Source organism: Charadrius vociferus, unplaced genomic scaffold, assembly GCF_000708025.1.
Source record: "Charadrius vociferus isolate BGI_N301 unplaced genomic scaffold, ASM70802v2 scaffold496, whole genome shotgun sequence".
Lineage (NCBI taxonomy): Eukaryota > Metazoa > Chordata > Aves > Charadriiformes > Charadriidae > Charadrius > Charadrius vociferus.
The window spans coordinates 787,436-814,309 of record NW_009648648.1 but is presented as its reverse complement, the minus strand read 5'-3'; the positions used below and the strand labels follow the sequence as shown (position 1 = coordinate 814,309).

Here is a 26,874-nt window from a genome sequence, read left to right as displayed (position 1 = left end):
GGCCGGAGACGGGGAAACCCGTCTCGTGACCGATTGCCAGGGGAGCTGGTGGCTGAGGGAGGCCGTCGGGCCGAAGAAGCGTTTGGATTTTCAGCGATATCCCCGGACTATTGCTATGTCCTTTATTATTAATTTTTATGGTGCTTACCTGTGTTTACAGATGTGTGCAGTATGTTTATGTGCACGTAGGCTATGCATATAACATGCTTTATGAAGGATTTTTTTTTTTCCTGTATCCCCTAAATTCTGCTCTGCAAGGATTGTTTACATCACAACTTAAAAACAGAGTTGTAATGACGAACTGGTCTTGTGTCTGGATGATCCCCCTCCTTATGGGGATGTCAGCTGCATGCCAGTTGTAAGCCGGTTTCATGCAACACCTCTTGAGAGGTGTTGTCTGGGGAGGGGTAGGCCCGTCCCTGCCCCTGGCTCCCGGCAGAGCCTTGTGCCCAGCCCCACCGTGGGCAGGCTCGCTGTGGCGAGAGATCGATGCACTGCCCTGGCTGCATTGCTTAATCTGGAAGGTAAAGCATTAACGTGAGAGTTAGTATTCAGCTTAGCTTTCTTCTCTGTATTCATTGCAAAGAGGTGCACACGGAATATGTGAAACCAACATTATGTTTGCTGTTGTGCAAGTATGACTTGTGTCTGCCTGTATTGATGTGCAGGTGTATCATTTTCAGCATCTTCTTATATAGGCTTTCTTGAACTCGGGCACTATTTCTTCATCTCGGGCACCGCATACTCCCAAAGCAGCACTACTTGTTACTGATGATCCCTCCTGCAGTGGCACCTTTGGATTCCTGTCCGTGTCTTTAGAAAGCGGGGCTGAGCTGAAGGCTGATTACTAAATGTTTGTGTTAAGCATGTTTGTGCTTGAAATGTTTGTGTTTGTTCTTTCAAAATAAATAAACCCTATCTCTTATCCATGCTAAAACATGTGTAGGAAGAATAACATGGTATTAATTCTCTTCAGTGTGTGAAGAAATACAAAGTGGTGCTCTACTACAGCTATGGGTTTAAAAAGAATGCTGTTACTATGATTGCTGTCAGCAAGCAAAGAAAAGAACCCCCATTACGCTTAGAAATGATCACAACATAAGCTTGGTACTTTCCAAGAGTTAAGGAAACACATACAGAGAAATGAAAACCAGACTTTTTTCAAAACTTTTTTTTTTTTTCAGCGAATGTGAATGTAAATGTCTTGTAAGAGTACCACTTACGTTCTTGGTTTGTCAAATATGACAAAATCTGTTTAATATAACAGTCTGCATTGACTTCTGTGTTAAATACTTTGTTGCAGTTGAGTAATTGAGATTGCTTTTGCCCCTTCATCTCCAGGTTATTTCTGGACTGAAGCTTACACGATTATTTGCTTCAAATCAGATTCTACCAAGTGAATGTCTCAGTTGCCTCGTAGAACTCCTTGAGGATGCTACTATAAACCCATCTCTAACCTTGTCTGTGGTTACTTTGCTATCACAGCTCGGTAAGGTTTGCATCTGAACTATTTATCTTTGGTCTGGGAAAGGGAATACTAGACAGGTACTGATTTTGTGGCATGAGTGATGAGCTTCTTGGAAAAAGCATAATGTGTGAACGATGAAGTGTTTTTTATTGTAGTGGAGTGCTTGGCTGAGCCACCTGACTGTACATGCAAAGCTTGATAAGATGTTAAATCACCATGGAAGCAGATTTTAAGCCATCACTGAAACGAAAATGATCATGCTGGTCAGAATTTGTTTCCTCACTGGGTAGGGTGAAGAATTATTCTTGTCCTTGACTTTCAGAGTTTGAAAAGACTACCTTTTTTAATGATGTGAAGAAACCTGCCTAGGGCATGCAAAGGTAGGGAGAATCATAGAATGGTTTAGGTTGGAAGGGACCTTGAAGATGATCGAGTTCCACCCCCCCTGCCATGGGCAGGGACACCTCCCACTAGACCAGGTTGCCCAAGGCCATGTCCAGCCTGGCTTTGAACACCTCCAGGGATGGGGCCTCAACAACCTCTCTGGGCAACCTGTTCCAGTGCCTTACAACCCTCAAAGTGAAAGATGTCTTCCTAATGTTTAATGTGTGATTGCTCATTGCTGGCTCATGTTGAGCTTCTCCTCAGGGCTGCTCTCCGGCAGTTCCCCACCGAGTCTGTATTTGTGCTTGGGATTGCCCCGACCCAGATGTAGGACCTTTCACTTGGCCTTGTTGAACCTCACGAGGTTGGCATAGGCCCACCTCTCCAGCCTGTCCAGGTCCCTCTGGATGGCATCCCTCCCTTCCAGCGTGTCTACCTCACCAAACAGCTTGGTATCAGTGGCAAACTTGCTGAGAGTGCTCTCGACCCCACTGTCCGTGTCTGCGACAAAGATGTTGAACAGTACAGGTCCCAGTACCGACCCCTGAGGAACACCACTTGTCACTGGTCTCCGCTTGGACACTGAGCTGATGAAAAACACCCAGAATCTTCGAACTTGTAGAGCAGGTACGGTTGTCAGCCAGGATGCTAATTAGCAATCACCTTTGCAGCCACGGTGGTGTGGACACTGAATAAAAGATCAAACTCTCCTCGTGCGAGTGAAGCAACGGGGCTGACCCGACCAAGGGAGACGTTTGCAGGTGTGCGCTGCCCCTCTTCTGCCTCCCAACAACGGGTTTCTGTTTCTTCGCTCTTCTGCCCCTACCAGATAATGAGGATAAAGAAAATTCAAACAACAAACTCTTGATGGTGCCTTGTGGGCAAGAAACCTGCCCTCCAGCGACGTGCGGTTAACGGCTTTTTCTGAGAAGCCGCGAACTCGACCTCTCGTACTTCTCGCATCTCTTCTTGTGCACGCTCCTGTACACCCGCGTCGGGCTGCTGCGCAACGTGCCTTCTTAACGCGGCTCGTTAGTTCTGAGCGTGCAGGAATATCTGGCTGCAGGTGGGGATTGGAAAATGCGAGTTATTTAGTAGCTGATAAATCCGGGAGAAGTGTAATCTTCTTTTGGCCTTTGTGTTCAAGACCAGCTGGAAGTGCAGCTGAACTCTCTGTTTTGTAATAGGATTAGTAGGTTTTTTGATTGGGTTAATAATACTGGGAATATTTGCTCGTATAACGTATTTCATTATTTTTGATTCATTGCTGTGCTTTTTAACCTTCTTAGTTGAAATCTGGGCAAATCTGTGCTGGAAAGGTAAAGCGTGTCCGCGTGGCAGCGCCCGCTGTGGGTACCTGTCGGGATTTGGGGTGCTTTTGTGTAGGGACGCTCAGCTTCAACGCGGGGAGAGCGGCTGGGTGTAAGGGCTGCGGGAAAGGAGACCTGGGGTAGCGGGGAAGGCGTAATGTACCTTCAAACGCCAATTAACGCGGTTAACTTCAGTCATTATTTCACCTTGGAAACGGTTAACTTACGAAAGGAGCGACGTAGGTGGCATGAATGATTTCGTTTTAATATTTGTAAACTAAAAAAGGACTAGAACCAGCCGTTAATTCATTTTTTTTTTTTTCCTAATGAAAGGAAAGAAAGAAAAATCTGTACAATTTTATGACGTCATGGTCACTACAGCCCAGGCTGCCCTTGAGTTTGACACAGTCTATCAATCTCTCCTTGTTGGTAAGGACAAGGTCCAGCATTGCTCCTCTCCTCGTTGGCTCCTCAACCACTTGGAGAAGGAAGTTGTCCTCAATGCAATCCAAGAACCTCCTGGATTGCCTATGCCTGGAAGTGTGACCCTTCCAACAGATGTCAGGGTGGTTGAAGTCGCCCATGAAGACCAGGGTCTGTGAACATGATGCCACCCCTATCTGTCTATAGAGGGCTTCATCCACTCGGTCTTCTTGGTCGGGTGGCCTGTAGCCGATTCCCACTGTAATGTCCCCTGCTCCCACTTTCCCTTTAATCCTGACCCATAGGCTCTCAGTTGGCTCTTTATCCATCCCTAGGCTGAGCTCCATGCATTCCAGCTGCTTGTTAACATATAAGACAACGCCACCTCCTGGTTTCCTTTGCCTGTCTCTCCTAAGAGCCTGTAGCCTTCCATGCCAACACTTTTGAGAAGCCATGTTACATCAACAACTGTCATCACCTCAGTTTACTTCTCTCATTGGAATGTTGAGTGGGTGGGAATTTGGGCTGTCCAATGGCTTGGGCCCATGTGCTTCAAGTTTCCCAATATCAAAATAGGTTCTACTGCCTCTTATTTGTTTCTTGAGATACTTTTTTTTTTTTTTTTCTTTTTCCATTTCACAGAAGTGGGACTTCATTGTCTAGGGAGCTCTGTGCTCACCATAACCCGTGTATGTAGGTTACATATACAGGGAAAAATTATCCCTTCACTGCTTAGTTTCTCATCATGTATGAGTAGTTACTCAAAATTTGAGTCCTTTGTGATGACTTCTTGTTTGTCTTCTCTGGTTCTTGGAGTTCTTAACCTCTTTGAGCTTTCTTTTACTTTTTTGAAAAAATTTACTGTAAAATTGTATATGTCGATGGGGTTCTTAACTATCTTTTCTGACCTGTTGGGTCTGGAAAATTTTAAGAATTAGTTTTCTTCCAACTGATCTGTTGCTTTACCTGACATCCTTGTTTGCTACATCATTTTCAGGACTGTCTAAGCAGAACTGCCTTTTTTTTTTTAACTATTGCTAGATAACCCTATTGAGGTATCAGTTTTAGTGTACGTGCCCACCATATCATGGAGCAAGAAACTGAGATCATTGATTTTAAGCTTTAAGGCCTTTTAAGTCATGGTTTCAAGATCTCAAACAGAACTAAAACTCTGTAGGTAGGAGGTAGGCTGTACCTTCAGCGTCCAAGCGTCTTAAGGAAAAATATTAGTATTTCAATTAACTGTAAGTTCAGAAGGTAGAGATGCAAGTGCATAGAACCTGTGACTTATTTGTAGTTATTTGTGTGTTATGGTTTGAGAAGCCCAGAACAATTTATTGTTGTTTAGACAATCATTCTATCACCTGATGATCCCTCCCCACCCAGGAAAGGGAATTGGAGGAAAAAACAAGGAAACCTGGGAGTTGAAGTGTAAACAGATCTGATAGACTAAGATTAGATCATTAACACTAATCGCACTAAAGAACCCATATTGATCCCAATACCAGTACAGAACATGCAAAGATTATATTCAGCCAATTCTATCAGCAGGATGTGCACTCCCAGCAGTGGGCAGCAAATGGCAGACACTGTGAGCGCTATGGCTTCAGGAGGAAGGGAAGGGCTCAGGAGTCCAGCACTGAGGCATGAAGTTCTCAGGACCGCAGCCATCAAGGGAGAGAGCGAACTTCACAGCAAACTTTCTAATTTATAGTGAATGTGATGTTGATGGTATGAAATAATCCTGTTGGCCATCTTGGGTCAAGGGCTCAGATCTTGTTCCTCCTCATCCCCGCACCTGGCAAGCCTGAAAACACTAAGACCTTGAAACCCACATACCATAGCTGGCTATAAAGTAAATATTGTTACAAATTCAGACACTAGAGTTTTCTAAAAGTGCAGTTCTCCCAAGTATTAGAAGATAAATTAGTCCTGTGTCGCTCAAACCGGGACACTGTGAAATATACGTGACTGGTCAAAAGACTTTTGGTTTCTGCTTAGATTGGTATCTAATACAACAGTTGCTTTTATTATTAGATAGGGTTTTTTTGTTAATCATTCTTAAATTCTAGCTTTAGACAACGAGACTAGAGAAGCTCTTCAGGATACCTACAATCTGACCAGTGTGCTGGCAGGAGTGGTTCACCGAAATTCTGCTAATCTTAGCGACCCAGTCTTATTACAGGTAACGGGAACTAATGCTTAAGAATATTTGGCTACTGTTACATAGTATACATTATAATGTATGCATATAATAACTCTTTAAAAGCTCTACCTGAAATAATGTGTTGCAGAAAAATTGATCTGTGTATTTTATTTGCTATATGAGGTTAGAATGATAGGTTTTTAACACTGCATATAGTTCTTTGTATTCTCTCTTTAATCTTGCTTGTGCTTCTCACCTGTTCTAGTTAGTTAAAAAAAAAAAACACCACCAACAAACCAACCAAAAAAATGTTTTTTAAATTATTTCAAGAAATCACTGCTTGAGAGCTTGGAAGGTTATTTTCCAGTTAAGGTTTTCAGTTACTTCTGCTAGTGTTCGTAACAAAAGTCTGGAGATTGTTTTAGCTCATCAATACTTTGACAAGCAATTGTGAAGGAGTGAAAGGAAAGCTGTGGCTGCCAGTTCTCAGGGAAGGTTTGCAGAGCATGTATGCCTCCTTCCCTCGGGTCAATGCTATCTGCCAGTGAATGAGAGGGGGCTGTGCTAGTGGAAGCTCTCTTTTTAGGAGCCAAGCGCAGGCATTACTGCTGCTTGTTTTTGTTGTGGGTGGTGGTGGGTTTTTTTGTGAGCACATGACACTTCACCTATTTTAACCTGCCCTTTCTGTGCATTGAACACTGAAGTTGGGCAAAATTTTCTTTATTTTTTTTTTTAAATATGCACAGGTTTTCTATGTGGCTCTGAGGTTTCAGCAAGTACTTGCTGGTTACCTGTGGACACACAGAAAATGAATTTGCTAGCAGTTCTGTTGCCCTTAATCTGTGGAAAATGAGTCAAGCATCCAGTAAAGAACACTTTTGTCATGGTTTGCATATTTCTCAAAGCACTAGGAATACCAGAAGACTTAGGGATCCAGGTGACTTGCCAGTCAGTGGGAAAGTTTTTGTAGTTATCAAGTAGATCCAATTATAAGACCTTTAAGCTCCTATATCAGCTATTTACATGGTGAGATTTTGTTTCGGCTGCTATCTTGTGCTGTGATTTTTGTCATGTTTGAGTATATTAACTGCACATTACCTCAGTTGTGTTATGTGCCGAAAGAATGCTATAATGAAGGACTTTACTACCATTAGATCTGTTGTCAGTCTTTACAGCAGACCTGTTTTCCTATAAACATTTCTGCAAGAGGTTGCAAAGTGCTTTTTGGACTTGGGTGAAACTTCTAGATCTTTCACTAGGACAAAGCCCCTCTCACTGACAGAACGGAGAACTTGCTGATAAGGCAAAGGGGAAAATTGGATGGGCTAAAATGGTAACTCTGTCAAAACTTTATTCATCTATTTGGGCTTTTAGTAAGTACATCAACGTGGCAGGACATTACTCAATGTGCTTGCAGCAGCTCATATAATTGTTATGTTACAGAGTCTGAAAATTAATTTAGTTATGGTGTCTTTTTATATTTGTCCTTTCAGTTTCAGCTTTTGTAACTTGTAACATTCTTCAGCGAGATGCTATAGGAAAGACATGTGAATAGCTTTTTTTATTTTTTCCTCAGAGTATTCAGTTGCTGCAGAGGCTAACCTACAATGTTCCGGTCTTTTGTGCTGGTGCCAACATTGATGAATTAATTTCATTTCTAGTACATCATGTGTAAGTGTGTACTTTGTTGTCTTTTCTTATGGGCAGTATCTAATTAAGTCCCTAAACTTTCTGAAGGCCATTAGCAAATTTTGTGCAAGTGTCTCCTTGTAAGAGATCTAATGACTTAAAAGCACCTGCAATAAAGGACCTTTGATAGCACTGATCTAATACTGGTTTGGGTTGGTTTTTTTGAAAGATATGCTCAGTTAAAAACTGCCCATATTATGAGGATTTCAATCTGATTTTGCTTTGCTTGGAAGAATGGTGTTTAATTAAAAAACAAAATTAAAAAAACTCCCAAACAAAATTAAAAAAATCCCCCAAACCACAGATTCTTGTAACTAAATTCTGTATGCTTTAATAAAAACATCTTTGTTTAAATTTCTGGACTTTTCTTTTAAGTCAATCCACTGAAGACGAGTTAACGATACCATGTTTAGGACTCCTGGCAAACCTCTGTCGTCACAACTTATCTATTCAAACTCAGATAAAATCTTTGGTAAGAGTTTTGGTTTTGTGGCATTATTCTCTGGCATGAGGCAAAAGAGAGTTACTTCACTTTGGGGCATTACCTTAGTCTCTCTTACACACTTTTTTTGCGGCAATAATAACCCGGACCTGTACGTTCTGCAGAGTTGGCGGTTGTTTGTCCTGTATTGGAGAAAATAACCAGTAGAATAGGAACTTGGGTATTCTCTTTCCTTCTCTACATTGCTGTGTTGTTGCACTAGCTTGCATTATGCATTCAGGTTCTGCAACCGTTCTCTGCAAATGAAAGGTGAATTTAAAATTTGAGCATTCTTCCTTAGAAAAAGTAAATGTTATTAACATACCATAAATCCAACTACAGTCTTTGTAAGCTGCATTAGCTTTGGCCAAGAAAGGGATTTGCCTTTTAAAAGATAAAACAATAAAATACCACTGATCTTGATGTCAGGTCAGGGCCCTTGAATACTCAAATGCACGTCTGTATCTGAGCTAGTTGGTTCCTGTATCTTCTTAAATCAGTGCAAACATAACTTACTGTTCAATTCAGAAACACACAAATTCATCTATGTGGCAGTGAATGTTGTACTGTTTACCTTGGAAGAAAAGTGACGAGGGGTGGGGGAAGGAGGAACTGTTGTCAGATCTGGTCACTGAGAAGGGATAGGGGTCAATTTTCAGTGGTTATTTTCTATTAGAGACTTTAGCAAAATGAACTTCTCATCTTTCTTTAAAATAATGATAGCATTTCTTCCTTGTGGTGATATTTTTTTTTTCGGTTTTCCTTATACAAGTTCAACAGAGAATTTAGTTATTGACATCAACACCACTATTGTGCAGTAAAACATGAAAATAGATTTCCTAGGAAAGAGTTATTTATCATTCTAATATATTTTTTGTATTATTATTCATTATTTGTATGGCTTATTTATAAATATGTACCATCTGTAAGTTTGGTGTTTTTATAGAACAAAATAAAATTTGTAATACTTATGTTTCTCCTTTTTGCTTTAGAATAATGTGAAGAGTTTCTATCGTACCTTAATAAGTTTCCTGGCCCATAGTAGTTTGACTATGGTTGTGTTTGCACTTTCAGTATTATCAAGCCTTACTTTAAATGAAGAAGTAGGAGAAAAAGTAAGTGATACTTTGAAGTCTGTTCTATTCTTAAGTTGTAGATAAAATTGTCACACTGGCAAAATAAAATTCTAATTCCAGCCAGTTTTAATAAGCAAGAGACCCAGCAAAGTAAATATGTGGCGATATATAACTTTCTTCTTCCATTCAGCTCTTTCACGCTCGAAATATCCATCAGACATTTCAGTTAATATTCAATATTGTTGTAAATGGAGATGGTACTCTAACAAGAAAATATTCTGTTGATCTACTCATGGATCTTTTGAAGAACCCCAAAGTTGCAGATTATCTTACCAGGTATGGCTCCACTTCATGAAAATACATGATATTTTTCCTAAGCTCTTGTTCAGTTCCTTTGCTGTATGCTATTTGTATTCTGAACCAAACATTGGAGGGAAAAAAAAGTCCTTAGATGCTTTTTGAATATTGCTGGTTGATTATAACTGCTGTACCTGAAACTAAGGGATTCTTGTGTTACTAGCTTCACGCAGAAGTGTGAATCAAAATCTGTTTTTTCATTGTCACATAAGGAATATTTTAATAGTTGTGTTCAGTATCGGTAGTCGGACAGCTTGATGAGTAGCTATCTTGCTTTTTACAGGCCTATATTATCTTGAAATGGAATAGTATGGTTGAGATAGTAATAATTTTACTGGAGGGTGTTACAGAGTAGTTCTGTGGACAGTGGTTCTGCAAATTCCTCTAGCAGAATTTAGTTGCTGAATGTCAATCTAAATCTAGCAGTAAAAATAGCTGGAAAATCTTAGCTTATTTTAAGGATTTTTTTTCATTCTTAGAATATTTTTATAGTTTAGTCTATTTTAAGTAGAAATTACATTATCAACATTATCACTGTACTTGAAGTGTTTAGGGTAAGAAGGAGAGTAGGACACTTGCATTTATCACTGGGTGTAAACGTCTGAGTGTGGTGAAATTCAATTTTTTTAATTTTTTTTAATTATTTTTTCTATCTCCTCTGTGTGCTGTAGATATGAGCACTTTACCTCGTGCCTTGGTCAAGTATTAGATCTTCTTCATGGAAAGGATCCCAATTCATCATCTAAGGTATTTATACTTTTTCAGTTTAAGGCTAAGAGGGTACAACTGCTAATCTAGTTCCACTTCTGTAATCATAAGTAGGTTCCTTGTGTAAGAGGGCTGGTAATCAAATACATTGACTTCAGGACTCTTAAGTGAGCTATGGTATTCACCACGTTTATATTTTCTAGCTGTTCAAAAGGCTGTCTGGTTGAATTTTTAATGGTTGGGGTTTTTGCCAGATTATGTGTTTCTGTTTTCAGGCAACATGCAGGAAGGCAAGAAGCCAACATAAACACCTTTTGTGCTTTGGCTAATAAGAAATACTGAGGTCTACCAGAAATGCAGTGTGGACCCCACTTCACTGGCTAAAACCTGAATTAATACAATTCAGACTTTGAACTGATGATCAGGGAGCCATGTTGCTAATTTCAAATACTTAAGAATAAGTTCTTTTATCAAATTGATGCCACATTTGGTTAAGCAGTTAACTGTTGCATTCAATTTTGTCTGACTACCACCTTATGTAAATGAAATATTGGCTCTCTGTTGCTAAAGGCTAAAATATGAAATGTTGTGAAAATATTTGGGCTAAATGCGTCCGTGAAACAAATTTTAAATTTTCTTCATGAATGTGTTTCACATCATAGTAAATAATAAATGCTAATGTTTCTGTGTATGTGATTTTTCTTGTGTTTGTTTGTTGGCTTTATTTAGAAAGACATATTGACAAGGAGCTTTCCTCTGTGTCTCTGAGTATGCACACATGCATCTGTTTGTGTCTCGGAATATTTTCCCTTCTATAACTTTCTTCTTTCTGAGTGTATATGCATTTCTACTGCTTATTAGATTCCTAGCCAGCAGTCATGCTTTTTAAAAAAGAAAGGAAATCATTACACTGAGTACTAACCGTCACAAGCCTTCACCGGTCTAATGAACTGTTTCTGCTGCTGACTTGGCTTTAAGGAAAGAAAACTTTGAAGTGCTAAAAGGAGTTGCATGGAACTTACATATCTCTTCAGACTTGTGCTATGGGAGTTGCAATTTCTGTATAACTACTTGATTTAAAAGCATTTGAACTCTCATTCACTTCACACAGATCTTAGAGCTGCTGCTTGCCTTCTGTTCTGTGATAGAACTGCGTCATACCCTGCGGCAGGCAATACTGGAACCATCTGGCTTGCCAGTCTCTGGAAATACCAGATTTGTGACGCGCTCAAAGACTTTTGAACCATCTGTTGCATTGGTGCACTTCTCAAACCAACCATTGGAAGGCTCTGAAGACTGTTCAGTTCTGGCACTGCAACTATTCAAAGAGATTTTTGAGGTACCAAAATTGATAATTGAGTTTAAAGAGCTTCTTAGCAGCTATATTTTTAATTGATTTTTTTTTTAAACAACTACTAGTGTTTTACTTGAAAAATAGCATGTAAAAACATACCTGAAATAAAACTCTTCCTCTTCTAGAATTCCATACTTTGTAAAACAACTTTTCTTTCAAAGACATGCTATATTTTAGAAATATCTCTGTGTTGAAAGTTAAGTGGAAGATATGGCAGTTCGTGAAGTGATGAGGTAGATACAAAGCTATCAAGGATTGCTTTCTCAGACTTGTAGAAGCGAGGAAGTTTCTGCTGTTTCTGTGCTCTTTGTTAAACTTGCTCCTGAAATAGCAAGAGGCTGGGAAAGCTAGAAGACGGGCTGATGGAGGAAGGGGTACAGTAGGCTTGGCTTCCTTGTTCTGTAGTTTTAAATATTAACATAAAATAAAATGTCTTTATTACAGGATGTTATTAATAGTGGGAACAGTGCCTCAGCTGAACACTTTGTGGATCTTTTGCTGCCTGTTCTTCTTGATCATCTTCAGATGCCAGAACAGATTGTGGATGAGCTATTAGTGAAGAAAAAATGTGAAAGAATGGTCAAGGCTATTAATGTCCTGATGAATATCCTTTTTATGTGCCTGTTGGCAGTTAACTTATTATTCCTCCACCGTGATCTGCTCTAAGACGTTAGAAGACATGTCCATCTTGGGTCATTTTAACACCTTTTAATGACAATAACTGCCCTAATCTTACTTAGGACTGTCATCTTGAAAGACCTGAAGTAGCTCTCTAATTGCTGTGAAACTTTGTAATACAGTGGTACAGGATAAAATATGGTGTCTGTTCAACAGCACTCTGTAGATTGAAAATTAGTGTTTTCTGTTGAAATTGCAAGGGGAGTTTGGGTGACCATCTTCTTGGATCAGTATAGTATTTTTGCCTAGCCACGTCAAGTGCAGCTCCCAGCCAAATGTGATACAAATTTCGATCAGTGAAACAAGGAAAAATAGCGTGGAAGACTCCTCTTGGAGTCTTTAGTGTTCAGTGTCATGTAGTAAGGAGGACATGACTGCAGGATGTAGTCCTGCATCAAAGCTGAGTTCTGTAAAGAAGTCTCTTTGCTAGTTCACTCTTAGATAACTAGTTCTTGTATTAAGGACTGATCGTTCACTGCCTTTTTTTATCATCTTTGTTTTATGCCACACATTTTATTGTGGTTTCCCTTAGCTGTCTGTTTCCAAGTAAGTGCATGTGTTAATTGAAAAGTAAAGTTTGCTTGACTTGAGTTAAGCATAACTTCAGTGGTTTATGTAATTGTGTTTTAAAAGCATTTTTGAAGGCTCTTGTGCTTTGATATCCTAACTTTTGTGTCCTTTATTATTAGAAAACATTGTCTTTTGGTGCCAATACCTAAGTATAGGTATATTGTTTATTCTTAACTCAGTCTACTGCTCTGTAGAGATGACATACTGAAAATGCATGCCTCGAAGGTACTGACTGCCAGCCAATGCACGTCTCTAATAGAACATCAGTTTACCTATAGTGGGATTGATACTGGTTTTGGGACAAAAGTAGTGGACTCTAAAATGTGGTGAGCACACAAATTTATCTAAAATGTAATTTAGCAAGACTTGTATGAGAGTTGTGATATTGTTCCGATGGAAAGCATGTTGTAGTTGAAAATACCATTTAAATGCATGTAAATCAATACTGTTTTTAAATCAAACTTAGTATTTTTGTGGCAATAAAAAGTAATGTTGCTGATCAGTTCAATAAGTAAAACCTAGCTTAAAAACTCAGATACTGTTTTTGGCATAAGCTGGAGTTCCATTTATGTGGAACAATGACCTTAAGCCTCATGCAGTAATTTAAGCTTGCCCACGTTGAAGCTTACCAGAACTGCTCATGGCACCTAGTTTTTCATTTTGATTTTATGCAACCACAGTTACTGCACTGAAAATGGAATACACATTCCTTCAGCTCAGTGTCATTAACCTGAATGTCAATATACCTGAGAGTTATATGGCCAAAAACCAGTGAAATATAATTGACCTACAATTAAACCCTCCTCACTTTCAAGTTGAAGCTATTTTTTTGGGGCTCACTGTTGTCATCCCTGACATGCTGCAGAAGCTCAGGAGCATGTCCAAGGAACTCAGTGATCTCTCTTGGTGTTGGCATTGTTGCTTTGCAAGACATACTTAATTTCTTTGTGAAGGTATTTATTAATTATTTTTAATTGACTGAATTCATTTATTAGTGATTTGACAAATCTCACTCTGCCTTTTCTTTCCCCACTTGCTTTGCTTTTCTATTTATATGTTTAAAAGCAAACTTGCTGCTGATATTATTTTGAAAACACTTGATCTTATGAGCAGACTGAAGCAGAATGTACCTGGTATGGAGGTCAGCTTCTACAAAATTTTACAGGTATGATTTTAATATATGTTATGAACAAAATGTATCTGTGAAGGGAAGTGTCGCTGCACTCCAGTAGTTTCAGTTCTGAAAGTTTTGCATGCTTATCTCTGAAGTGGTAAATCTTCTAGGAAAATATAGTCCCCTGAGCACAGTTCTCAAAGCTTGTTTCATTGTTAATTCTTCTAAAATAAAAGCTTTGCTTTTACCCCAGTCATTTATTTCAGTAATGCATATGCAATCAGCTGCCTGGTAAGAATTATCCTTTTAAGACTGCATTAAGACTGCAGTTTAAAGGTAACAAACTAGAAAAAAGTTATCACAACCATGTAATTATTCATGGAGTTGGCTACTATTAAATATATACATCTAATTCATGACTTTGCGTTCTTAAAACAGTTTCTGGTAGTTATTGGTCAGATGGTTAATTTGTAGATGGAAAAGTAATCCAGACAGTCAAACACGTCATGCTTTTTTGGAGGATTTTCTTTCAAGAATAAGAATTGTGTAATTTAATGGATAGCAATGAGTTTCATTGACTTCAGGCTCAGAACATTAGAAAGGCAAACTTTAAGGACATAGCTTAAGTTTTGAATAAAATACTTCTGTGCTCATGGGCCTTAATATTGTGATGTCTGGATGGTTTGGGTTTTTTTGTTGTTGTTGACTGTTTTATCTTGTTTTGACCAAAGTAGTTTCTGTTTTAGGATCAACGCTTAATTACGCCTTTGACACTTGCTTTAACATCAGACCACAGAGAGCAAGTTCAAGTGGGACTTAGAATACTGTTTGAGGCTGCACCGTTACCAGATTTTCCTGCCATTGTGTAAGTTTATGTTTGTAATAGTCCAGTAGAATTTGACATTTTTATGGGCTTAGTGATATTCGTGTTTCTTGGCACGCTACTTTCAGTTCATGAGAGAGAAACTTTTCTTCTTTATCCTCAGTTAAGAGATAATGATCTTGGAGGCCAGAGGAAGTAGTTCAAATGCTGATAGTATTCAATTAACATCAGATCCTAGAGAGCATAGCAGTGACTGACTTCTGTCCCTCAGGGTTCACTTGTGTGAAGTCTGCGCTTGGAACTTTCTGCGTGGAGTGCGCCTAATATTCTGACTGTCAGATTTCTCTCTCTACTGAACTTTGTCATGCATGTCACCCTTCAGTTCCTAAAGCTTTGCTTACCCTTTTCCAGTAACTTCCAAGAAGAAGCAGAATAGGATAAGACAGGCAGATGGCAGTTTAGGTAGTATTTAAGGTGTCCTCAATAAGAGGAAAAAAATATTGAGAAACTTTTATTTTATGGAGTCCTTATTTCTGTAGACGTAATAAAACAGGAAAAAACAATCTTAAATTGTATCACAGTCTTTCCAACCTAGAAAACTAATCTGAAACTTTCCTTTTTGTAGCAGAGCTTTTTAAAAACAAAAAGGGGAATTGTGTGAAAGGACTTCCAGATCGGATGCCTTCTGTGGATATAGGAAACTTTTTTATAATAGCCAGTAACAAACAGTCCAGCTGGAAGAATGAAAGATCTCTACAGTCCAATATGCCTGGAGTTGTACAATGGAATAGCCAAGTAACATGTCTATAAATGCAAGTTAAAAATAGGCTTCATTCATTTAGGAAGCAATTGAGACAGCACTTCACTGAAGTGGTTGGCATGACTTAGTAATTAAGGAATTTGTTGAGAGGAAAAGTTTTTTGACTGCTTCAAAAATCGGCTCTTTTGACTTCTTCTCTCTGATTTGGAACATGTCATTAGTAGCTGTCTTGAAAGTAACCAACCACAGGTTACATACAGACACTGGAATAGGGTACTGTAGTAACTTCTGTCTAACCTTTTGTGATCTCTTCCCTGTACAAATTTTAACCTATTGCAGTTTTATCTGCATACTTAAATTTTGGTTAAAACTTACAAAATGAAATGTGCTGTTCGCAATATAGTATTGTAAAATAGCATTACAGACAAGGAAAAACTACAGTTTATGGGTAGCATTCTGCCTTTTCATGATTCAATCTTTTTGGTTTTATGCCTAATAAAAAAATCTTACTAAATACCTTCTCCATCTCCCTAATTACAAACAGTGGCCTAGTTAAGTTGAATAACGGCATGTGAAATGACCTGTTTCTCAGGCTAATAAGAGACAGATGATCTCTTCTGCTCAAGAAGAGCTGAACATAATGCCCTTTCTCACCATGCAGTGAGATACTGCATTTGTTTCTAAAGGTTAGCCATGACAGGCTTTCATTTTTTTCTACTTTCTGTATCTCTGTTCAGTTTGGGCACATGTCTGATACTACACCTTAATGTTATGTGATAATGCAAATGTGACTGTTCTGTAATCTGTTTGCAACAAAAGAGAAGTTAATTATGTTATGAAATTGTTCTCATCTTCTGTCTTGCAATGGTATTTGTAGCAAGTTGCTTCATTAATAGCCCTTATATTTATACAGGCTTGGTGAAAGCATTGCGGCAAATAATGCTTACAGACAACAGGAAATGGAGCATGCATCAAAAAGAATCCAAATGCAGTCACCCATGACCAATGTGACTTCGGTGAGATGTTCTTCATCCTGTCCTTCAACTGATGAATCCACAGCTTCAAATATACAGGAATTAATACAAAGACTTCATTCTGGACTAGAAGTTAGTAGAATTTATATACCCTTGTTAAATATCTGGCACTGTTTTACTGGGGAGGGGACGGAAATTAAAATACAAGTGTCAGGCTGTAGTGCATGTATCAGCTGAGTTCAGTTTATATTCCTACCTATTTAGAATGTGCTCCTTTTACTGAGCTCTTGAGCAGAAGTCAATGATGATTCTTAGTGCTACCAGAAGCTGGGCTCCTTATTGAAATCCCTTTCTCCATGTGTGGTTGCCCACACTCTTCTAGCAGTCAGATGTGGAGGCAGGTGTCAGATATAGTCACAACTGCTTAGACTTGCTGGGACACATACAAGGAGCCTCCTCCTTCCCGCTTCCTAAGAAATAGGCTGTGATATAAGATGATACGCTGCTTTAAAAAAGCATGGTGCATCTCTTGTATGGCTAAACACACATATGAATGTTTTCCTTTTCTTGCCTGTAGCTGACTCTTTAGCATTTGCAGTTCAATTTTTGTGGCCTTCTTGGAAAGGCACTATTATTACTTCAGAAGAAAGTTTTGCTTCCCTCTGCAGCAATATGCATTGTGAATGAGACACTCAAATGGGCACCACATACAGTGCGCTTCTTTGTGAGCCATACTGTCAAGTACTGAATATATTTCCTCTTCTGTTCAAAGTGAGTTAGCTGCTTTGTAGCTGCTTTAGACTGAATGATGGATTACTGCTTCTATTTTCTTTTGGCTTAAAAGACCAGTATGCAAATTGGAAAAATTAACAGAAAGTGCCTGATAACAGCTTGATATCTGTATTAGTGGCATTGCCTTAGCTTTGCAACCCTCCTCTCTTTGTTGTAACTGATAAGAACGAAACTTGGCAAGCTACCAGTTCCAGTCAGCTGCTAGAGTAATAGTGAAAAAGGTCAAGTGAATCTTCATTGGCTTACTTTGTACTCTGCCACCGGATGCTCCCGTTGATCATCCTTTTCAGGACTGCATGTGACAGTCTGTAGGTGCATTGCTGTATATATATTAATGTAAGTCCACACAGCCACAGGTGCCTAACGGTACTAGTGCAACAGCTTCCAGTAATGTGACAGATTGTAAAGCTGCTTTGATTTTTTTGAGGGGAGAAAGTTGTTGATGAATTGTTGAGTTAATCTTTTTTTAGACTTTCTAATTAGTGGAACTTTAGTTTAAAAATCAATATACGCATTCACTTAAAATATCCAGTGCTTCAGTTCTGTGTGTTTCTTATGTTCTGTGAAGCTCAAATGTGGGTAAAAACATAATTGAGAAAACACTTTCAATAGTATCACTGTACAGAGAGTGAAGGGAACTTACAAAAGCTTTTCTTATAGTAATCACGTCTAAAAGGACATAGAGATGACAAGTTTGCAAGCAGGAAAAGAAACTACTTTTTTCCTACTTTAGGGACAGAGAAATCAGCTGAGAACTGGAGCTATGTTGGGGCTACTGTTAATATGCCAAAAAAAATTCTTACATAATGGTTCAAAATGGTGCAGAGATGGTAGCTTTTCTGTAGGTGTTCATTGTATGAACAGCTGGGATAGCTTGCACTTGGTCATGCATCAGCATATATGAACAGCTGCTCAAAACTGGTGTTATAGTAGCATTGCCTAAGAAAAAAACATCCTGAAATCACCAAGTAGTTTTCTCACTTGACTCAGGCATATGTTTTAATAAACGCTTAGGACTTGTGCCATATATGGTAAATTTCCTCTAGTAAGTCAATGGGTTAACACAGTAAGTTCTGTTCTGGATAGTATCCTTTCAGAACAGCTTTCCTGGACCTTTTCTGATAATCTGTATGTTGAGAAGGCCACAGAGTATGAACAAAGATTTATAGTCATGTGCATTTTGTGCTGTTAGTATTAGGGCAAATTACTTCGTGTCCTATGTGGGGACTGTTAATTCTCCAGCAAAGATTAGACCAAGGGGAACTGTTTTAGAGTGGTGATGTTACCTTTTCATAGTGCTGGACTGATAGTCTTCTGCAGGTGAATCCTGTTCAGCCTAAATAGTTCAATTATTCATGAACTTTCCACAAGTGGGTGAATTTTAGCAGACAGTCTCAGATATAAAAATAAGAACTCAAACTAGTGGACAGGTGGAGTTGACAAAACTACTGAGCTCTTTAGGCACACGTTACCTGCCTAAGTAAATACAAATTTACGGTAGCAGTAATTGGAAAACATTTCCACAGATGAGAGAGACAGTCAATGATATGAGGATATCTGACATAATGGACGTCTATGAGCAGAAGCTGTCGGCATTAGCAGTGAGTACAGCCTAATGTGTATGGGTACATTGCTGTCTGTATGTTCAGAAAATGTTAATGAAAAATGTTCTTGTGTACAGTCTAAAGAAACTAGGCTGCAAGACCTTTTGGAAGCAAAGGCGGTAGCTCTGGCTCAGGCTGATAGGTTGATGGCTCAGTACCGATGTCAGAGAGCCCAGGCTGAGTCCGAGGTAAGTTGCAGGGGCTTCCTTCTGGGACTCTGGGTGGGGTCGAGTAATAATTGGCTGAGTAGCTTTAACTATGATTGCATGTGTGGAAACTCTCTAGTCCTTAGCTGTAAGCTATGCTTACAAGTTAGAGAAGTCTTAATTTTCATCATAAACGTCCTATTTTCCTTTGGAATAGTTTTCTGTCTCTTACAGGGAAATACATCCTCTCCCTTATAGGAAGTCAACAAAACTAACTGATTACCGTTTGTTAACCATTAGTGTTAATTTAATGGCAGTAATCTTGAAAATTAATAAAGCCACTTACTAGAATTCTATATAGCATTTGCTGGTATGTGAAGAACTGTTTCGTGTTTGTGCCTTTTAATCACTTGTCAAAGATGAACTTTCAAATAAGGCTTGCTTCTGTGGGATATATATTTGAGGTGTGCATTGAAAACTCAGAATAATTTCTGTTCATAAAGGTTATAATAGAGATTGGGCTGCAGATTACTAAATCCATATCTGAAATGTATTATCCTTTTACTTTTTTATTCTGTTTTCCCCTCACACTGTCTGTAAAGGGAGCTAAAGAAATTTAGACAGAACAAAATAATCTGTAGTTAATCTTAGGTGAGAGAAATCCATTTCCTGCTGTAGCTGATGGTGTGTTAGTGTTATATCTATGGTCTCAAATACACCTATTAAAAAGCGTCTTGTGAAACAGAGTTGCTTATAACTGTGGGGGTTTTTGGTGTGGGGTGTCTTTCCACTCAAAGGCGAGAACTCTTGCTGCCATGTTGAAAGATGCAGAACGAAAAAATGAAGAACTAAATGATTTGCTGAAAGCTCAGCAGGTAGAATCTGAAAGAGCACAGACCGATATTGAACAGCTCTTTCAACACAACAGGAAATTACAAACAGTTGCTGAAGAACATGAAATACTGAAAAAATCTTCTGTTGATCTTCTTCAGAGGTAAGGTGCATAAGATCTCTAAGAAAATACTTCAGAGTGACGAAGCCCTAAGCCCTTTACTGGGCTAAGCACATTAGAAGGGCAGTATTACATACCATTTCATGTTTCTAAGTGAAAAATTTTAGTTGTTTTCTTCTGTATGCTTGCTGATGAGGTTAAATTTCTCATTCGAGAAGTTAATATGTTAAATGCAGTGAGAACTAAAGTTGTAGATGTTGAATGTCCAGTTCAGGAAACTTAGTATAAAAGGGCGCGTTGTTCTTTAAGAAACAGAATTAACAATGCTTAGTTTCTATTAGTATTATAGTATACCCTCAGCTTTTCTCTTTGATCTTATATGCTGTCTTGATGAAATGCTCTAAATAGTCTGGAGAAGCAGCCAATACAGTATGTTTGCATAAGGCAGGAGCTTGCAACTTTGATCACTTTGGTAGCAAATTTGACTGAAATTAGGTAAAAGTGAGGTAGGGAGGAAGGAGGCACCTTGTGTATCCTGAATTATTTATAAGCATTGTTTCTTTAGGATCTTAAGCTAAAAAAAGGACATGTGAGACACCAAACGTACATAAGGATAGAAACTATTTATGAAAATAGAATATGCTTTGGAATAATAAAGGCTTAAAAGAACTTTGGCTTTTTAACTTGCATGAGTTGGTCTTGTCACTAGGTGTCAGCAAGGCAAAGCAGCTGATAAAACTAAGAGCAACTTTCTTGTTAAATAATGAGAGCAGGCATTGTATTAGACAATTTTGAAGGCATACAGCTGCCAATAAGGGAGTCATCAAGGGAGGCTATACAAAACTTTCATCCATTATTGGGTTTCTTGAATAAGTATGGTCACTGTGGAAGTACCTCCTTTTTTCCTTGAATTGTATGCAGCCATAGACTCTGTGAACATGTATTTGACTAATTTCTGTGAAATAAAACACCCGCTATCTGCCATCTAACAGTTGTAAATTCTCCAAAGTAGGAATAAAATAGCTTTCTGATCCTTAAAATGTATTTATAAAGCAAAAACTTGCTTTATAAGTAATCTGCACACTTTAAATATACTGTTCCTTAAAAACAGTCAGGTAACTGACATCGGGGAGAGAATTTTCCTTTTGGTAGGAAAGTAGGAAAACATTTGCTTGGATAATGACATCTGGCTCATGAACTGGTATTAATTGCACATTGCATTGTCTCCATTATCTTCAGTTTTAGTATCACCAGACAACTGGAGGTCATAGACTGACTCAAAGGGACCCTTAAAAGAATAGCTAATTTGTGTCGTGTATGTCAAATTTCTAAAGGCATCTGTATGTTTTTGTCAGTTCCTAAGAGTTTTCTACTGGAGGAAGGTTGCTTTTACTAATTAAGAATATGTGAGGGATCCACTGAAGCTTGGTTTGATTTTATGTTTTTTTTTCCCTTCCTCCAAGTATGTTCATTTAAAAAAAAAAAAAATTAAAAAACCCACTAACACCCAAACAATAAACTACCACCAAAAAATGCTCAGCCAAACACCACCACCTCCCAAAACACCTTGCTTTTAGCTTGAGTAGGATGATTGCACAAATGATGTCAAGTGTTTTTATTTGCAAACTACAAAAGTAAAAACTCTTAAAAAGTACTTGTACTCTTCAACCATAACCTCCTAATTCAAAAGTACTTGTACTCTTCAACCATAACCTCCGAATTCATTTGTAGGCACGAAACAACTGAAAGACAATATAAAGATCTACAGGTTACATGCAATTCACTAAATAAACAAATGGAAGCAATGAAGAAACTAAACGAATCACTCAAGCAGCAGAATGACAGGTAAGTTCAAGTCAGTCTTTTAAAAGCAAATTAAAGATAAACAGTAAAACTAAATAGCACTTTAGTCTCAACTTTTCAATTGTACTTTGAGTAACATCTGAGAAATGGAGTTAGAGAAAGCAAAAGATGCTTCAAGGATTGATTCATATGTGCGTGTTAGATAAAAATCCATAGTAGTGACTTTGTTTATTTTATTTGCTCCTGTATTGGTTGAGGGCAGGGAAGAATATCCACAGGCTTCAGTGACAGTAGAATTAAAGAGTCATGAAGACAATCCAATTCTTGGGTGCATTTTGGGGGGGTGGGGAGGTGGCTTTTTGGTAGTTGTTGAATTCTTGCATGCTGTTATCATCCAAGGATTTCCATGTATTCCCTTTTGGCCTGCAAGGTTTCTCTGCAGTGTTATCAGATCAGAAAAAAAAACCCAACCCTACTAAACTAATACAGTTAAGAATTATATAAGAAATAGTGGTGGTTGCCATTCTGTCTGTGATATAAAGCTTCATTCCCCAACCATAAAGCTAGCATTACTTATATCTTCTTGAGGGCTAATTATTTTTTTCCTTTTTGATGGCTTAAAATAGGTCTGAGGTACCTTTCACCAACGTAACTAAGGGAGTAGGGTTCTTAATTGAGAAGTATTAAATAATATATTGCAAAAGATAGGTTTCAAATATGCTTGTGGGCAGGACTTCTATTCAGTTTGAAAATAAAGCTATTATTGCTTTTACTTGCAAAGTTCACTTCATCCTCCCAGGCTCTGGCCGTGTCAGTAATCAGAACAGTCCAAATAACTGCCTTAAGTTCTAATGTTTTGGTATGAAAATTTTTCCATTAGTTTGTTTCTGAATAAACTTGGACACTTACTTTCACTGGTGCACTGTGCAGCTCAGTGTAATTGGGGAGATATTCTGATGAAAGCTGCCCCTTTTTATGAGCATGTCAGGGGAGCAGTTATATCTTATATCAAGAATGTATAAATTCTTGAACTGCTACAGATGGAGACGGCGGAAATACACGCCCCCTTTCTTGCTAGAGGCTGCAGCTTAGAAACTGGTAGATAGTAAGTGGATAAACAAGTAAACAACAGTGACAGTAGATGCCATCTAAGAAAGGCAAGTGGCAGTTAGAATATACCTTAGAAAGTAGGCTAGCTAGTAATGGGAAAAAGTAGATTAGCTTCACAAAGTATACTAAGTGCTCAGCTTACACCTGTAATGCTGGTAGGTGACAGTACCTATGTGTTAAATGATTGTGGAAAATCAATATTATCCTAATAAGTGAGAACTGTAGCAGACCTATATATGGGCTATGGCAATAGCCTATGAAATGGTAATCTTTGAGTGTTGTGTGACAATCTGGAAGATGTTTAGAATGGTGTTGGAAAAATCTTTATGCATAGATGTGCTTGCATGGATAATACCTGAAACAGGTTTTACTAATGGTATTGTCAATTCAGGAGCATACTAAGAGCGAAAAGCCCAGCATACTCAATCACTAATGGCAGTGACTTTTGACTTAGGTTGAATGACAATTTTGGTTCTGTCATGGTATTTTGAATGCTTTGTGGCCGTAACCAAAGGCAACAGTTTCTGGTGTTTAAGATCCAGGTATGAACCTTTTTGGTAGTTTCTACTGTGTCTGTGATCAGAGAAGGGAAATGACTCTTTCATGGGGGGAGCGGCGATAAAATCTGTCTGTACTCAGACCCTGCAAATTGGTAGGTTTGTTGATTTGAAGCTCCTGACAGCAGTTTGAAATTATGCAAAAATCATTCTAACTTCTTAGGATGCCAAAATGGTGTCTCACTTTGATCATTAAAACTTGTTTCTTTGCAATTTTAGGACTGCTGCACAGTTGGTAGAAGCTGAAGAGCACAGAAAAGAATTACAGCAACAGCTACAGGAGAGAGATGGCAAAATAGCGAGTAAGTCACTTCCCTAGGTGTTGTTATTAAGTGTTCTAGATAAGCAGCTATATCTTACTTAGTAACTTGTAAATCCTAAAGTTAGCCAGGGATGCCTAATTTAACAGTTGAATGAAACAAATATAGATTTTCAATTTTCTGAAAGGATACCTAAACGTGACGTCCCAGACTTCACTGAATCTCTGCACAGCATTGGATGTCCCTTCAGGATCTTTTTACAGCATGTCTGTTAAAACTGCTTTCTGTAGGAACTGCAGGTTACGAGAGCTTAATTTAACTCTTCTGCAAATGACTGGAAGCAACCACTAAAATTTAGCAGTAGGTGGCACTACTCAGTAATTCAATTATTAGCAGCCATATTTAGCCTAAAAACAAAACAAAAAATCCAACCTTGTTTCCCGGGTAATGCAGTATCTCTTTTCTAAGTTTGGCAACCCATCTTTTAATGTGTTCATTTTCTTAAGCTTTGCAACAGAAAATAAAAGTTCTGGAAGAAAAACTGAAAGCTCAGCAGAAAGAAAAAACAGATCTGGAACAAACGATAGATATTCTTAGAAAGGAATTAAGTAAGACGGAACAAGCAAGGAAAGAACTGAGTATCAAGGTAAGGAATTATTTGCACCTGCATTCTAGAGACCAACATTTTAAATATCTATATAACTGATGGAGTTGGTAAATCAATATTTCAGTGGTAAAGTGGCTAAAGAAGCTAGAACAGTCAATGTAGTAGACAAGAATAAATTATGTCAGCTTTAATTACATGCCTTTTGAATTTTGAGTAGCTAAGCTTGAATTTAAGAGAAAAGAAGTTAGGGTCAGGTTCTAATGAGGCTATTTGAGGCATGGTGTGTGAGTACATAACATTTGGAAGAAAAAAAATTGCACCTGTAGTGCAATATTAAACAAGAGAATACAGTACAGTCTTCTGTAGTTTTGACTACTATAAAATGTGGATTGGCTTACTTTTCTCCCCTTTCTTGTGTCCTGAATTAAGGTACTTATGCGTATGTGTATGCACCAAAATGCATCTGATTTTCATTTTGACTGTTGAAATTCTAATAAAATATCTATTTTTTATCTCTAAGACAAATAGTGTCTGTTTTTCAAAACAGAGACCAGTTTGGCTATACCAGGTTAACTGGGTAATATTTAAAAAAATGAAACAAAATCCCCAAAACTTCAGTGCAGCCTATATGTCCTTGCCTGTAAACTCACAAAGCAGAGATTCATTTTTACATGCAAACTGATCGGCAATTGCAAAGTGTGCAGTCTGGCAAAGCATTTGCTCTATTTCCATTCCCTGGAAGCAAAGTCTAATCTCTCCAGGCAATATTATCCAGTGTATAGCAAATATTTCCCTTGTTCTTGGTAAATATTTACTGGTGCAGGGCTCGAAATGAAATGTGTATGGCTTGACTGTGAACACTCCTGCTTAAATAGGACAATGATAACATGGGGGTTGGTGCTTTCCCATGGTATCTAATTTTTTGAAGTGTGACAGTAGCTGTAATCATTCATGTGCACCAAATGTTTAGCTGAGAGAGAGATCTCTGAAACAAGCTTGTAATTTTAAGACGGTACTTTTTAATTGCTTGCTTAAATTCACCACCAGGCCATTCAGCTTTCACTGTATTGTGTATGGTTTTCAATTGGTAATGGGGGAAATGCTAACATTTTGTATGTTTCTGCAGGCATCTTCTCTGGAAGTTCAAAAATCCCAGTTGGAGGGACGTTTGGAAGAAAAAGAAGCGCTTGTAAAACTACAAAAGGAAGAATTGAACAAACACTCCAATATGATTGCCATGATTCACAGTCTAAGTGGCGGCAAACTAAGTGCCGAGACAGTAAACCTCACTTTATAGGGCTCTTGTTAAGGTTTTAGTATTTTATACATATGTATGAATATATGTAAATATTTTTAAACTTGAAGCTAGCATACTATCTGTTTTTAAAAAAAAATAATCTAAAAGTAGCTTCACTATCAATTGAGAACAAAAAATAGTAATTGTAGAAGCTTTGGTCTAAAAAAAAAACCTGAGCTACTGTATAGCAAATAGGTCTTCTGATTGTCTTGGTAGAACTATTATCATCTGTACTGGGAGCTGAATGCAACTATTGTTGGTGACTAACCTTCCTAAGTATATATAGGGAAACATAAAGCCAAATAGGAGTCACTGTCAATGTTTTTTTTTGTCTTTATATTCTTCTATTGACTGTCTGGCAAGCAGTGTGCTTCATAGGTTAAGCACTTTTATAGTTTAATCTTGTTAATTTTGACTCTTCTGAATACCATTATTATTTTTGCAGTGTTGCTTCCTGATGTCTAAGGTGCAAACATAAAAATAAAATGGCTTATACCAATTAGGACATGTTACACTGAGAGCTGTATTTATCAGCATATTGGTGCAAGTGCTTCATATAGTAAATATGTGGAGGTGTTTCTAATTATGAAGAGATATGACTTTGAGCAAATAGAGCACCACATCTGAATGACTTTTCAGAAAATAGCATCAATTAGGGAAAGCGTGCTAAAATGAAATACATGAATGTACAAATGTTTCTTAAATACTAGATAATACTTTCCTAATCCTACAACATAACCTTTCTTTCTTTAACAAAGATCTGCATTTTTTGACAGCCCTATCTGGGGCATGGTAGCTATTTTCAGCATTGTCACGGCTGTACGTCAACAGGATTTCATGTATTGTTCATAATATAACAATTTAGGTAATCTTGTTTTTTAAAAAAATATACTTTCATATAGAAGACTAGTACTAGAATTTGATGCATATTTTTGAGTGGCAAAACACTGTCCATAGTTTACATATGACATGAATAACATGTCCTCTAGCAGTTCACAGAATTCTTTCGTTATTAGTATCTGTATTTTGATAGAGCTACCAGAGTTTTGGGTGATCTAATATTTATCTTTTTCTGTAGCATTACTGCCTTTATTTGTATCTAATTTGTAATTGCTAGATTTTAAAATACTGAGATTCTTTGGGTTTTTGGGGTTGTGTAATAGATGTGTCTTACTGAATCTGTTCAACTTGTGTTTAAGTACAGCCTTGTACATTCTGCTGCAACTATGCAACATCAGATTAATTGCATCTATTTTAACTTGTTTCTAAAATATATTTTTTTTTATAACTTAGCCACAGGTAAGATTATAGGCATTGTTCTGGTCTCATGAAGACCAGGGGAATAAACAAAAAAATAATTAGTTCTTCTGTGTTTTATGTGTTCTCTTAAGTGAGGTAAAATTATGGGGGTGGCTGCCAGCTTTGAGCACA

General features: G+C 38.0%; 1 protein-coding gene across 1 annotated transcript; it reads left to right on the top strand.

Moving 5' to 3' along the window:
• Positions 1-1,316: 1,316 nt before the first annotated feature.
• KIAA1524 (KIAA1524 ortholog) lies at positions 1,317-25,443 on the top strand (the record flags this gene model as incomplete). The annotated part of the gene is made up of 20 exons (XM_009886440.1): positions 1,317-1,489; positions 5,658-5,770; positions 7,308-7,402; positions 7,796-7,892; positions 8,894-9,016; positions 9,168-9,313; positions 10,006-10,081; positions 11,154-11,381; positions 11,841-12,000; positions 12,829-12,970; positions 13,710-13,809; positions 14,505-14,623; positions 16,255-16,447; positions 18,634-18,708; positions 18,789-18,899; positions 19,655-19,851; positions 21,541-21,654; positions 23,499-23,581; positions 24,046-24,185; positions 25,273-25,443. Coding segments are annotated over 20 exons (2,656 nt in total), but the record flags the coding sequence as incomplete, so codon positions are not given.
• Positions 25,444-26,874: the final 1,431 nt, after the last annotated feature.